The sequence below is a fragment of the Aphidius gifuensis genome, linkage group LG5, assembly GCF_014905175.1.
Source record: "Aphidius gifuensis isolate YNYX2018 linkage group LG5, ASM1490517v1, whole genome shotgun sequence".
Lineage (NCBI taxonomy): Eukaryota > Metazoa > Arthropoda > Insecta > Hymenoptera > Braconidae > Aphidius > Aphidius gifuensis.
This window is the reverse complement of record NC_057792.1, coordinates 9808414-9821555: the sequence shown is the minus strand read 5'-3', so window position 1 is coordinate 9821555 and position 13142 is coordinate 9808414. Positions and strand designations below refer to the sequence as shown.

Below are 13142 nucleotides of genomic sequence, written 5' to 3'. Positions count from 1 at the left end.
GTAAAATTATTGCTTACAAATTAAATTTCTATTTTATTAGATGATTGCAATTTTTTTTTTTATTTTTTGTTCTAAAGGAGACAAGACAAACTGCAATATTACTGTGAAAAAAATATTTTCACTTGAAAAATAACAATAAAATTAATTGTTTATTGTAAAATTATTATTTAAAAATTGAATTTCTATTTTAATAATTGATTGATTTCTTTTTTTTTTTTCTGTTCTAAAGAAGTCAAGACAAACTTCAATATTAGAAAAAAAAAACAATTCATAAACTTGAAAAACAACAACAAAATTAATTGTTCATAAAGTTTTTAAATCGTGAGTTTTCAAAAATATTAAAATTTGTCTTCCCCTTTTTTTTTTTTTTAAAAAAAAAAAAAAAAACCATAAATTGTTAAAACAGGAATTTAATTTTTAAAATATTATTCATTAGTTTTTATCGTAAAAATATTATTTTAAAAATAGACAAGACAAACTTCAGTATTAGAAAAAAAAACAATTTCTAAACTTAAAAAACAACAATAAAATTATTTGTTTATTGTAAAATGAAATAGTAATAAATAATATTATTGAAAATTGAATTTCTATTTTAACAATTAATGTTTTTTTTATCGTTTTTTGTTGTTTTTCAAAAAAAAAGAAAAAGTCAAACTCTAAATTAATTTTATTGTTATTTTTCAAGTTCATAAATTTTTTTTTTTCTTCAAAAATATTGAAGTTTATCTTTTTTAAAACAAAAAAAAAAAAAAAAAGAAATAAATCAATTATTAAGACAGAAACTTAATTTTTAAATAACAATTTTACAATAAACAATTGCTTTCATTGTTATTTTCCAAGTGAAAATATTTTTTTCACAATAATATTGAAGTTTTTTTTGTCTCCCTTAGAACAAAAAAAAAAAAAATTTTCAAATCAATTAATTATTAAAATAGAAATTTAATTTTTAATAATAATTTTACAAAAAACAATTTTTTTTATTGTTGTTTTTTAAGTGATAATTTTTTTCATTTAATTATATAATAGCACGTTTCAAGCTCTTTAAAAAATTATTGAAATCGGTCAACTATTGAAGCTAGTATCAAGTTGTTAATATTAATTTAACAATAAATAATTGCTTTTGTTATTATTTTTCGGCCGCGGATGCTCCGAAAATGAAAATCGGCTCAGAGTTTGATTTGAAAAAAAAAAGAAAGATATATATTTAAAGAAGACAGATATAGTAGGAACTGAATGAACGAGCGTGGCCGAGTGTAACTGAGTGTGAGCGCGACTACAATATATTTCCCTCTCAACTTTCCCCTGAAACTTTTAGCTCCCCCACTATTTACAACGATTACGCGATTAATTTAAACTTTGAACCCTGATATTAAATCAACCCTTCTATAAAAAAAAAACTAAAAAAACCAAAAAATTGCAAATTTTTTTCTCTACAAAAAGTTACTGAACTTTATCCATGTAAAATTATTTTTTCTATGTGTTTTTTAAAAAATAAACTTTATTTTTTTTTTTTCAACCCTTTCCCGGGGGTTGATGCAATTTTTTTTTACATATCTTTAATCAGCTCGTCACAAGGAATCTGCCCATATTTTTCATTTTTCTTGTTGAGAAATTTGGTGAACTTCGAAGTTTTTTGACTGGACTAATATTATTTCATAATGCAACGAAGCGTAGAGACAAGAAAGAGAAGAATACAATAAGGCGCGCCATTTTTCCAAGAAGATTTTGTCTTATTGCCAACATTCTTTTACACAGTTGGTCGCTGAGTCTCGACTTAAAATTATTTTTTTTTTCTAAATATATAATATATAAATAAATATATAACTTTTTTTCTCAAAAATTTCCAGTTTTTTTTATTTTATGGAATTATTTTATTAATCAATTTCATCGAATGAAAAAAATGATTGAGTTTATTAACGTTTTTTGATATTTTTTTTATCTCATGTAGTCAAACAACAAAAAAATAAAGTAACAAAGAATAAGTTCTTAATTATTATTCTAATTTTAACAAAGAATTCGAAAATTCAAAAATGAAATTTACATATACATATGATGCTCATGATGTAAGAGCATACTTTTTTCGCGAGAACTGGCCAAATGGCAGAACATGTTCAATGTAAACAATAATCTGAACTTTCAACTTTTTTTATTTGATGAGATTAATTATCAAAATTATTTCACAAAGCAACAAAATCTGAATATAAAAAAAAAAAGTTAGGCGCATGACGACAATGAAAATATACGCAATTTTTATTGGCCCCGATTCTTCTGGGAAGGAAATTTTATTGTTAAGGTTCTTCTGTTCGGTTTATTTCCACGCGTTTAATTGTATTTTTTAAATAAATATTATTAAATTTTCAATGGGACCAATTTTTTTTTATATCAAATTACAAATAAAATTATTGTCAAATTATTATATACACAAAAAAAAAAATAAATAACTATTTATGAAAAAACTTACCTTGTAGTGAGGTTTTGATAGTATAATTTATTATATATTTGTGAAAAAAATTTCGTAGCACAAAATAAATAATTTTTTTTACTCGGTAATTATCAAAAACACAATATAATTTCATTTAAATCTTCACAAAGTCACTGTGCTTTATAGGCTTTATTAGGCAAGCGGGGTGAGCAGCAATTAGCACGGTGGCTGTCTGATGTACGAGTGGACTTTAGGTGCACTGACCTGAAAACTCATCCCCCCTCAAAAAAAAAGAAAAAAAAGAAGAAAGTTTTCTTACTGTCTTACCGATGGTCGATGATTTTCGTGCAAAATCATTCTCATCACGTTTAAAATAGTTTGGTAATAAAAAAAACAAAGAAATATTAATATGTTACTTTGCGGTTAATAAATGTTCGATTCAATAACCACGAGAAAATTAAATGTGAAACGTTCGTTTTTTTTATTTTGGCAAATTTGCATATTCTCAATATAGAAACATGTTATCTTCATATTTTAAAACTCCAACGTATTGTAAAACTTTATGGTCTAAAAGTGTACAATAGCCTGATTCATTTACTTATAAAAAGTTAAAAAACTTCAAAAGTTATTAATAACTACCAAAATTGAAGATTTTCAACACGTGTTGATTTACCCCAAAATATTGTATTTTCCAACGCCCAAGAGAGGTTGTGGCCAAGTAGGCACAGCGCCTCGTTCACAGTCTAATGTTCCGGGGTTCGACTCTCACTGCTGAACTTTTTTTTTTGATATTCCCAATCATACTTTCACTTGAATAAACAGACAAATTTTTGTTTAAACAGCGTGCAGTTAATTAAATAATTGAATACTCAAATGCACTGATTGATTTTTTAGTTTTTTTTTCTATGTTAATAAATCTAGAAAATTTACAACATTTGGTTTTGTGAAAATGTTACAGAAAAAAAATGTAATTTCACTGTACTGCAATAAATACTATGGTAAAAAATAGAAACGTTTGACAACATGGAAACTAAACTTTCAAAAGTATTTTGGAAAATCACAATGTTGGAAAAATTACAATATTATTATTAGAAATTTACAAACATAATGGGATTTTGATTTTCAAGTTTTCTTCGGAATTTTAGCAACTGTTTTGGACAATTACAACATTGGGAAAATCACAATATTATTATTGAAAATTTACAAACGTAATGGGACTTCAGTTTCCGAATCTATTGGAGTTTTACAAACTATTTTGGAAAATTACAATGGTTTGTAAAATTACAAAATTTTTTTTGTAAGTTTATGGAAATTTACTATATTTTGTACTAATATTACCAACTTTGAATTGTAATTCGACATTACAATACAAAACTGCGAACTTTACTGTGCAACGGTATTGAAAAAGTATTGTAAATTTACCAACATTTTTAACAGTGTTGCTTAAATTTTTTTTAAGCCCATACGTATTGCTTTATATTTTTCCAATCCCATACGTATTGTTTTATTTCTTCAAAGCCTCATACGTATTGCTTCAGAATCTCTGAGCCTCAGACGTATTGCTTAATTTTTTTACCATCCCTTACGTAAGTAGAAGGTGGCTCTTCTGGGCGACTTTGTGGAATGCGGTTCCCCCCTTTCCCCCCTCGTGTGTGTTGTGCATGGGTCCGCATAGGATGCATGGGGTAAAAATAAAATAGCATAGGTGCGAGTGAGAGGTATGTGTGTGAGAGAGAGGTATGTGTGTAAGGGGGTGTGTAGTATAGGATAAATGAGATTGTAAGGGCGCGTAGTAAAATAAAAATGCATGGGTGACGTCACGGGGGCAACGGTGAAGTACATATAGAGCATAGGCCAAGCGTAGTATAGAAATAGAAGAAGAATAGAGCATAGGTAAGCGTAGTATAGAATAAGGAAATCGTACAGGTAGATAGTTTTTTTAGCATAGAGTTTTCAGTTGTTTTTTTTTTTAGTATAGTTTTTTTCGGCTTAGTATTTTTAGTATAGAGTTTTCAGTAGTTTTTTTCGTATAGTTTTTTTGCTTTAGTTTTGAAATACAGGTGTTTAGTTTTATAGTAGGAAAAAAGAATAGAGTTTCAAGAAAACATAAATAAAAGTAGTTTTTTTAATATAGTTTTTCTGTTTAGTTTTTTTAGTATAGTTTTTCGGTGTTAGTTTTGAAATACATGTGTTTAGTTTTATAGTAGGGAAAAAAAAGAATAGAGTTTTAAGAGAACATAGATAAAAGTAGTTTTTTTTAATATAGTTTTTAGTATAGTTTTCAGAAAATGTAAGAATAAAGGAGTTTTTTTAATATAGTTTTTAGTTTCGTGTTCAAATCGTATAAGGGTAGAATAGAAAAAATCATCTCGCTGTTAATTTAGTTTACGAACGACATAAATTTTTCTGAAGTTTAAAATGTTGCTTTTGTTATTTTATTTTTACGACTTGCATGTTTTTCAGATTTCCCTTTAAAAAAGGTAAGTTTTTATTTTAAGATGTTGTATAGGATTTTTTATGAACTGATTTTCTAAAAAATTTTTTGTAGTTTAAAATGTTTCTTCTGTTATTTTATTTTTACGAGTTGCATGTTTTTCAGATTTCCATGCCGAGGGTTAATTTTTTTTCGATAGACTTTTTCTAAATGTTCCTGCTGTTTATTATCTAATTTTACGAGCGACTTGCGATGGGTATTTTCAGATTTTTGTACGTGGAAAAGAGTCATAAAAACAGTGGGTTATTTTTTTGGATTTAAGTAAGTTTTACCGACAAATTTCTAAAAATTTTAAGATACACCTGTTATTTTTTTTTTGATTTTCTGATTTTCTATTGGCAACATCTTAGCAAAAATGGACCAATTAGAAATGATAAGTATTTATGGTGGTGGGAAAATGGGCCTGACTAAAATTATTTTGACTATCATCCCTGAAAATTTTCACGACAAGTGTCAGTTGTGTTTTCCGGGTCTACTTAGTCACATCTTAACTACTAAAATAAAAATGAAACGCGGACTTAAAAGTAACGAAGTTGCATTTACTTGTAAAAAAAAAAAAGTAGAAGATAGCCGTGATAAAAAATGGGTACACGAAATTAATAGATACCCTGAACTGTTAAGCGAGCTGAAAAATTTGAAGTGTACTGTGATTGCCCGCAGATATTGGGTCTCCGGGTTTTTCAAAGATTTCCCCAAAGAAGATAGGGAACTTCATGATTTTATTCGATATAAATTACTCGATAACCCGACAGATATGCGCTATATAGAAGAGTATCCGGAATTAGAAGTGCAGTTCAAAAAAATCATACAAAGAGTTCATGATAAAAGTGAAAAAAGTGTTATACATAAAAAAAGTTCTATACAGTGTGAAGATGTGGTGAAGGATTTTGAGAAGGCTGATGAGGATGATATGATGTTTTTAGGTAAATAAATTTTCAATGATACTTTTTTCTTAACTAATAAATAAAATAAATTTTCAATACTTTTTTAACAAATAAATTTTCAATAAAAAAAAAAAATTTTCAATACTTTTTTTTCAACAAATAAATTTTTAATACTTTTTCAACAAATAAATTTTCAATACTTTTTTTTCAACAAATAAATTTTCAATAAAAAAAAAAAATTTTTAATACTTTTTTTCAACAAATAAATAAATAATTTTTCAATACTTTTTATAGACATTGAAATGCCAGTTGACGAAATTGTGATAAACAATGAAATCCCGGTTAATGAGCCTGAACGGGAAAATGTACCTCTTGAAAAAAATGACATGGTTGACACAGACCGGGAATATGAAACAGCGGCTGAAATGCCAGTTGACGAAATTGTGATAAACAATGAAATCCCGGTTGATGAGCCTGAACGGGAAAATGTACCTCTTGAAAAAATTGACATGGCTAACACAGACCGAAAATATGAAACAGCGGCGGAACTGTTTGCAAACACAAAATTCAGTGGGAAAGTTATAGGTATTGATGTGGACTTGGATGATGTTTTAAAAGGTAAAATATTTTTTCAATGTTTATAATAATAATAATAATAATAATAATAATAATTTTTATGTTACAGACCTAGAACAAAAGGGTCTTGGAGAAAAAATTTATTCAGAACCTGCGGAACTGTTTGCAAACACAAAATTCAGGGGGAAAGTTATAGGTATTGATGTGGACTTGGATGAGGTTTTAAAAGGTAAAATATTTTTTAAATGTTTATAATAATAATAATAATAATAATAATAATAATAATAATTTTTATGTTACAGACCTAGAACAAAAGGGTCTTGGAGAAAAAATTTATTCAGGACCTAAGAAACCAAACATCATTGCTGATGAAATACTACGCGGTAAACATGTTTCGATAATTTCTGGCAAAAAGGAAAAATCAAACAATCAAAAAAGTAAATATTTTATAAAATAAATAGAAAAATTTTATAATGTAATAATAATAAAATATTATTTTTTATTACAGAACGCAGTAAAGATGACAATGGTGAGAAACAGAGGCCAGTATCACCACTGGCAATGCATAAGTCCGGGAAATACGGTAAAAAAATAATAGCCACAGATGATGACAATGGAGAAGAAGAAGAAGAAGGTAAATATTTTATAAATAAATAAAAAAATTTTAAAATATAATAATGATAATAATATTAATCATATATATTTTTTGTATGGTAGATGACGTGGTTATATTGAGTCAATCGTCAACGTCTTCGTCATCATCCGGTTCATCATCATCGTCATCGGGGTCGTCATCATCGGCTTCGCCTTCAGACCCACCCACTATTATGAATGAGAATAATGTTGCTGAAAAATATGACGAAGAACATCAATATCGCCCTAAAGCAGGGTCTTCAAAGCCAAAAAATGAGTCTGTAGATATTACAGATTTCTGCGTTGACTGCGAGGGATATCAATGCCCAAATAAAGCAGCAACGCCATATCGTCAATTTTGTAAAGGCTGTCATGAAAAATGGCAGATGGGTGAACAACCACATATCCCACAACCATCACCAATGCCCAATCCAATTTTTGAAAAACGACAACAACTTGTAGATGATAGAATAAAATGTTTACAAGACCAAATACGTGAGCTCGAAGAATCATTGAGTCACGTAAAATGCGATCTCTGTGGTGGAGAACCCATTGTCAATGAATTTGGTCATTGTGAACACTGTGCCCAATTAATAGATTAAATAATAATAAACCCATTTGTAAATAAATTGAATTGTTTGTATGTCTTTTTAACAGGTATTATTGTATCGAAAAAAATAAAATGAAAAAATAAATAAATAAATAAATTGTTTTTATGTCTTTTTTACAGGTATTATTGTATAGAAAAAATAAATAAATAAATAAATAAAAATTTTGTATACCTTTTTCCTGTTGTCTTCTTTTTACAGATATATTTGTTATTGTTAAAAATTTTTCAGGTTACAGCATATTTTCGTTTTCTTTTTACCGGTATCAAATATAATTTTGTTTAGAAAAAAAAAATTCGTATTCCTCTTGTTATATTTTTTCACACCAGAGGGTCAGAAAAATTTTCAATTTTGTCAGGTAAAATATTTTACGAAACAGGTGAATTTAGAAAAAAAAAATCAGTTTTGCTGTGACCACTGCAGTGTGAAGATCTTTTTTCAAGTTGTTGCTAAAGAATGGAGCGTGTTTTAGATGATGCTGAAGTTGACGATAATTTTATCGATAGGGACATAATAAATCGAATCATGCAATCGCCATTACAACAACATCATTTAAGTGAGATTTTACAAACAGGTGGTGGTAGTGATAATAATTTTCAGCGTATAGATATTGTTGATGAAACACAGACATTTGTGGCAAAATATAATTTAAATAAACATTTGATAAATTTTAAAGTGAAAGAAATACCGGAAAATACTGTAGTTGAAACATGGATTGAAGAAGCATTTGCAGAAGTATACAAGCTGATCAGAAATTATTCAAATAATCCGCGTGATCGAGTTATTCTCAGTTTCAAAACTCCTTCTATGAACTCTGAGGCGCATACTCACTTGACACCTGCCAATAATTTTACATTTGAACGGTTATGGGAGATTGTAAGTAGCATTTGTCAAAAAAATGATCCAGTGCAGGCCAACGATCTATTTACTATTGACTTGGTTGTATTAAAATCAACGACTGGTGGTAGTGTCCCACACCAAGTGGTACAAAAGGCTCGTGGTGCTCTGGAACTGAACCACGATGATCTATATTTATGTTTGCCACGCTCTATTGTAACATGTTTATCAATAAAAAAAAAGAAAAGAACTATAGTTGCTAGTAAAAAGCAGGGTCTTGAACTGTGTCAAAAAGCTAACATTTGTGTACCACCTGGCGGGTGCGGAATCAATGAAATAATTTTATTTCAAAATTATTTAGTTACTGAATCTGCTGCATTAGTTATCTGGAATTTCGATATTAATGATAGTCATACAATTTTTTTTGATGGGAAAAAAACTTTGCTCAATCGTGGTGTTTCGCGTGAAAATATGAAAATTTTGAATATTGTGTATTATCCTGATGACAAACATTTCGCGCCTATAAAATATATGCATGTATTTATGGCTACAAATATAAAATTCTGGTGTGATTGGTGTCGTATCGGCTTTACAAAAAATGAATATCATAAACAATGTTGGACAAAATGTGACAAGTGCTTAAATTTCCCGGCATGTAAAATCAATAACAGTAATGATGATGATTTTAAAAAATGTTTGATATGTAATCGAGTATTTTATAGTGAACAGTGTTATGAAAAACATTTACAACCAGACTCGTATTCAAAAAATTTTTCAGTTTGTAATCGAATTAAAAAATGTAATATTTGTCGTAAAGTCTACGTCCGTGACAGTGAACATTTGTGTGGTTATTATTATTGTGCGCCCTGTCAAGACCATAAACAACCAAACCATCTGTGTTATATGAAGCCACGGCCGATAAAGCAGAGTGCTCGTAAAGAAAAAAAAGTTAACGGATTTTTATTTTTTGATTTTGAAACACGGTCTGAGCTGAGATCATATAAAAATAATAAACAATTAAAAATGCATATCGTCAATTATTTTTGCGCGCAAATAGTTTGTGAAATTTGTTCGGAGTCAGACGGTACAGAAAATTGTCATTGTAGTGAGACGCACGAATTTACACATCAGGGTGATGATGCCATGGAAAAATTTGTTGATTTAGTTTTAAAGTCAAAATCAAGATACTCAAAATTAATTTGTATAGCTCATAATGGTGGGGGCTATGATGCCCAATTTGTTTTACGTGAAATAATCAAAAGAGTGCCTATAACAAATATTCAAACAATTGTAAAAGGAACTAGGCTTATATTGATATCTTTCGATAATGTCAAATTTATAGACTCGCTAAATTATTTTTTCATGCCATTAAGTGCGCTACCAAAAGCTTTTGGAATCAAAGAATTGACTAAGGGTTTTTTTCCTTTCTTTTTTAATAAACCAGAAAATCAAAATTATATTGGTCCTTTACCGCCTAAAGAAGACTTTGGTGTGCGCGCGCTGACTATTGAAAAACAACAAGAATTTGATAAATGGTATAATGAACGACTTCAGGGCCCACCATTTGATTTTAAAGGAGAAATGGCGATGTATTGTAAATCTGATGTAGAATTACTTAAGAAGGCGTGTATTACATATAGAAAATTAATGATGCAAGTAGGGAATGTTTGCCCATTCACCGAAGCTTTAACTGCTGCATCGACTAGTTTATTAATTTATCGTAGAAATTATTTAAAAGAAAATGAGGTAGCACAGATTCCCAAGAATGGATATAGGTTAGGTGACATGCAATCTACCATAGCTATACAATGGCTACTATGGCTTGAACATTCTCAAGGGATCAAAATAATTCATGCTGGTAGAGGGCGTGAGCGTAGAGTAGGGTCCTATCTGGTCGATGGCATTTCAGAAGATGGAAAAACCATATACTCTTTTTTAGGTTGTTACTATCATGGTTGTGATTGTTTTGAATTGATCAAAGATGTGGATGCAGATTTAGGGGATAATACAACGCTTAGAACGAGGCGTGAGAATACTGAGTACATAAATGCATATTTTAAAAAAAAAGGTTATGAATTGATTATTATTTGGGAATGTGATTTTAAAAAAATGTGTCAAAACAACATAGATTTAAAGAATTTCTTGAAAACAATTGATAATAATTTTTATAAAGAAGCAATATTACCTCGTGATGCTTTATTTGGTGGGCGAACTGAAAATTTTTGTGTTTCACATACTGTTACTGGTTCTCAAAAGATATACTACGTGGACGTCACATCACTTTATTCTAGTGTCTTGAAGAAAAATATTTACCCGCTAGGTCACCCTAAAGTTTTTGTTCTGGATGATATACGTGAGCTTTGTCCAGATAATAACATAAGTAATGTGATAGGATTAATTAAATGTCGAGTTTTGCCACCCCCCGATTTATATATACCAGTATTGCCAATGAGGTGTCATAAAAAATTTTTTTTTCCACTATGTAACGCATGTACATTAACTTTAAATCAAGAAAATTGTGCTCATAATGAATCAGAACGCGCACTTATAGGTACTTGGGTATCTGAGGAGTTGAAAGTAGCGGTTGAGAAAGGGTATAAAATTTTACAAATAAAAGAAATATGGCATTGGGATAAAACAACTCAATATGACCCAAAAACTAGAACTGGTGGTTTATTTACAGGTTACATAAATAAATTTTTGAAAATAAAACAAGAAGCTAGCGGTTGGCCTGTAGAGTGCGTTGATGACGCATCAAAACAAGCATACATAGATAATTATAGTAAAGTAGAGGGAATTGATTTAGAGCCTACGAAAATTGAAAAAAATCCTGGTTTACGCCAAGTCAGTAAAAATAACTTGAATTCGCTTTGGGGTAGACTAGCTATGGATAATATTTCGGATATGTACAGTATTATTCAAAATATTCAAGATTTTAATAAAATTATTGAAAACGCCAATATTAAAGTTTCTTGCATAACTATTATCGATAATGATACACTATTTGTCAATTGGAAATATGTTGAAAGTTGTAATAGAACTGATAGCTCAACTAATCCAGTTCTAGGCGCATTCACGACTGCGCATGCGCGCTTAGAATTATACAAATATTTTGATAAAGTTCAGTCACGAGTATTGTATGTTGATACTGACTCTATAGTTTTTATTTCTGAGAATGAAAATGATAAACTGCCATTAGGTAATTATTTAGGTGATCTCACTGATGAGCTTGATGGTGGTTACATAAAAACTTTTATTTCTGGGGGCCCTAAATTTTATAGTTATATTGCTGAAAAACCTGATGGTACAATAAGTAAAGTATGTAAATTAAAAGGTGTGCGCCTTGACGTTAATGCTCAAAAATTAGTCAATTATGATAGTATTAAGACTTTAACTGATGGTGAAAACGACAAAATTATTGTAACTTGTGACTCAATACGTAGAACTAAAGAACATGATGTACATACAATATCGGAATCGAAAATTGTACGTGTTACCGGGCCGAAACGGAAATTTACGGCTAACATGAATAATACATTACCGTATGGTTATAATACTATGTATAATAGCGGTAAAAAAAGACATGGGGGCTTAACTACTGAGTATAGTACTAGCCTGTATAATACCAGTAAAAAAAGACCTAGGGACTTAACGACTGAGTATTATACATGTAATAATACTGTAAATAAACGTGCTAAATATGTTATATGAATAAATCTTGAATAAAAATAAATTGTTTAATGTTTTTATTGAATATACACCCACACCAAATTTTTTTTCAGTTATCATCATGGCTTGGCAAATGACACATCCATTTAAAATTATTATTTCAGGACCGTCAGGGGCTGGTAAAAGTGTTTGGACTAAACGTTTCTTAAAAGAATTATCGGGATTATGTGATACTGAATTTGACCGTATTATTCTATATTACGCCGAATGGCAACCTGTGTATACTGAATATAAAAATGTTGAATTTCAAGAAGGGTTACCAGACATGAAAGATTTTAATGATATTAAAAAAAAAAAGTTAATCATAATGGATGATTTAATGCGTGAAAGTAGTAGTGGTTCATCTGTATTAGATATATTTACCAAGGGTTCACATCACCGTAATTTAAGTGTATTATTATTATCACAAAATTTATTCCATGGGGGAAAATTTTATAGGGAAATTTCTTTGAATACAAATTATATTGTTGTTTTCAAAAATCCTCGTGACAAAGCTCAAATTTCTCATCTTGCTAGACAAATATCCCCATTGAATACAAAATTTATTCAAGAAGCTTATTTAGATGCTACATCAGCGCCACATGGTTACTTATTAATTGATTTGAATCAGTCAACACCTGAAAACATTCGTATTAGGACATGTATTTTTCCTAGTGACCCTGAAAATTATGTGTATGTCCCAAAACAAGTACGTGATATAAATAATAGTGATCCATCTTTAAATTTACCAGTTGTACATCTATAATGTCTGACAACATACCAAAGCAGGTGCCTTTGAGAATACCATTTGATCGGAAAAATACAATATTATTAACATCACTTGTTCATGCTAATCCAAAACAGCGTCGAGCAATACTTCAACACAGTGATTCTAAATTTATTCATTGTATTTGTGAAATCATTTTGAATTATTTGAAAGGGGTTTTACCAATAAAAGATAAGGAAAAAAGGAAGCTCAA

The 13142-nt window shown here is 29.2% G+C and overlaps 2 protein-coding genes across 2 annotated transcripts; both read left to right on the top strand.

Moving 5' to 3' along the window:
- The first annotated feature begins 5670 nt into the window (after positions 1-5670).
- LOC122856344 lies at positions 5671-7611 on the top strand. The gene is made up of 6 exons (XM_044158030.1): positions 5671-5839; positions 6095-6418; positions 6486-6605; positions 6679-6813; positions 6885-7010; positions 7094-7611. The coding sequence occupies exons 1-6, from the start codon at positions 5671-5673 to the stop codon at positions 7609-7611; spliced, it is 1392 nt and encodes a 463-aa protein (XP_044013965.1).
- A 462-nt stretch (positions 7612-8073) lies between these two features.
- On the top strand, positions 8074-12165 carry LOC122856343. The gene is made up of 3 exons (XM_044158029.1): positions 8074-8218; positions 8294-8493; positions 10711-12165. The coding sequence occupies exons 1-3, from the start codon at positions 8074-8076 to the stop codon at positions 12163-12165; spliced, it is 1800 nt and encodes a 599-aa protein (XP_044013964.1).
- The last annotated feature ends 977 nt before the right edge of the window (positions 12166-13142 follow it).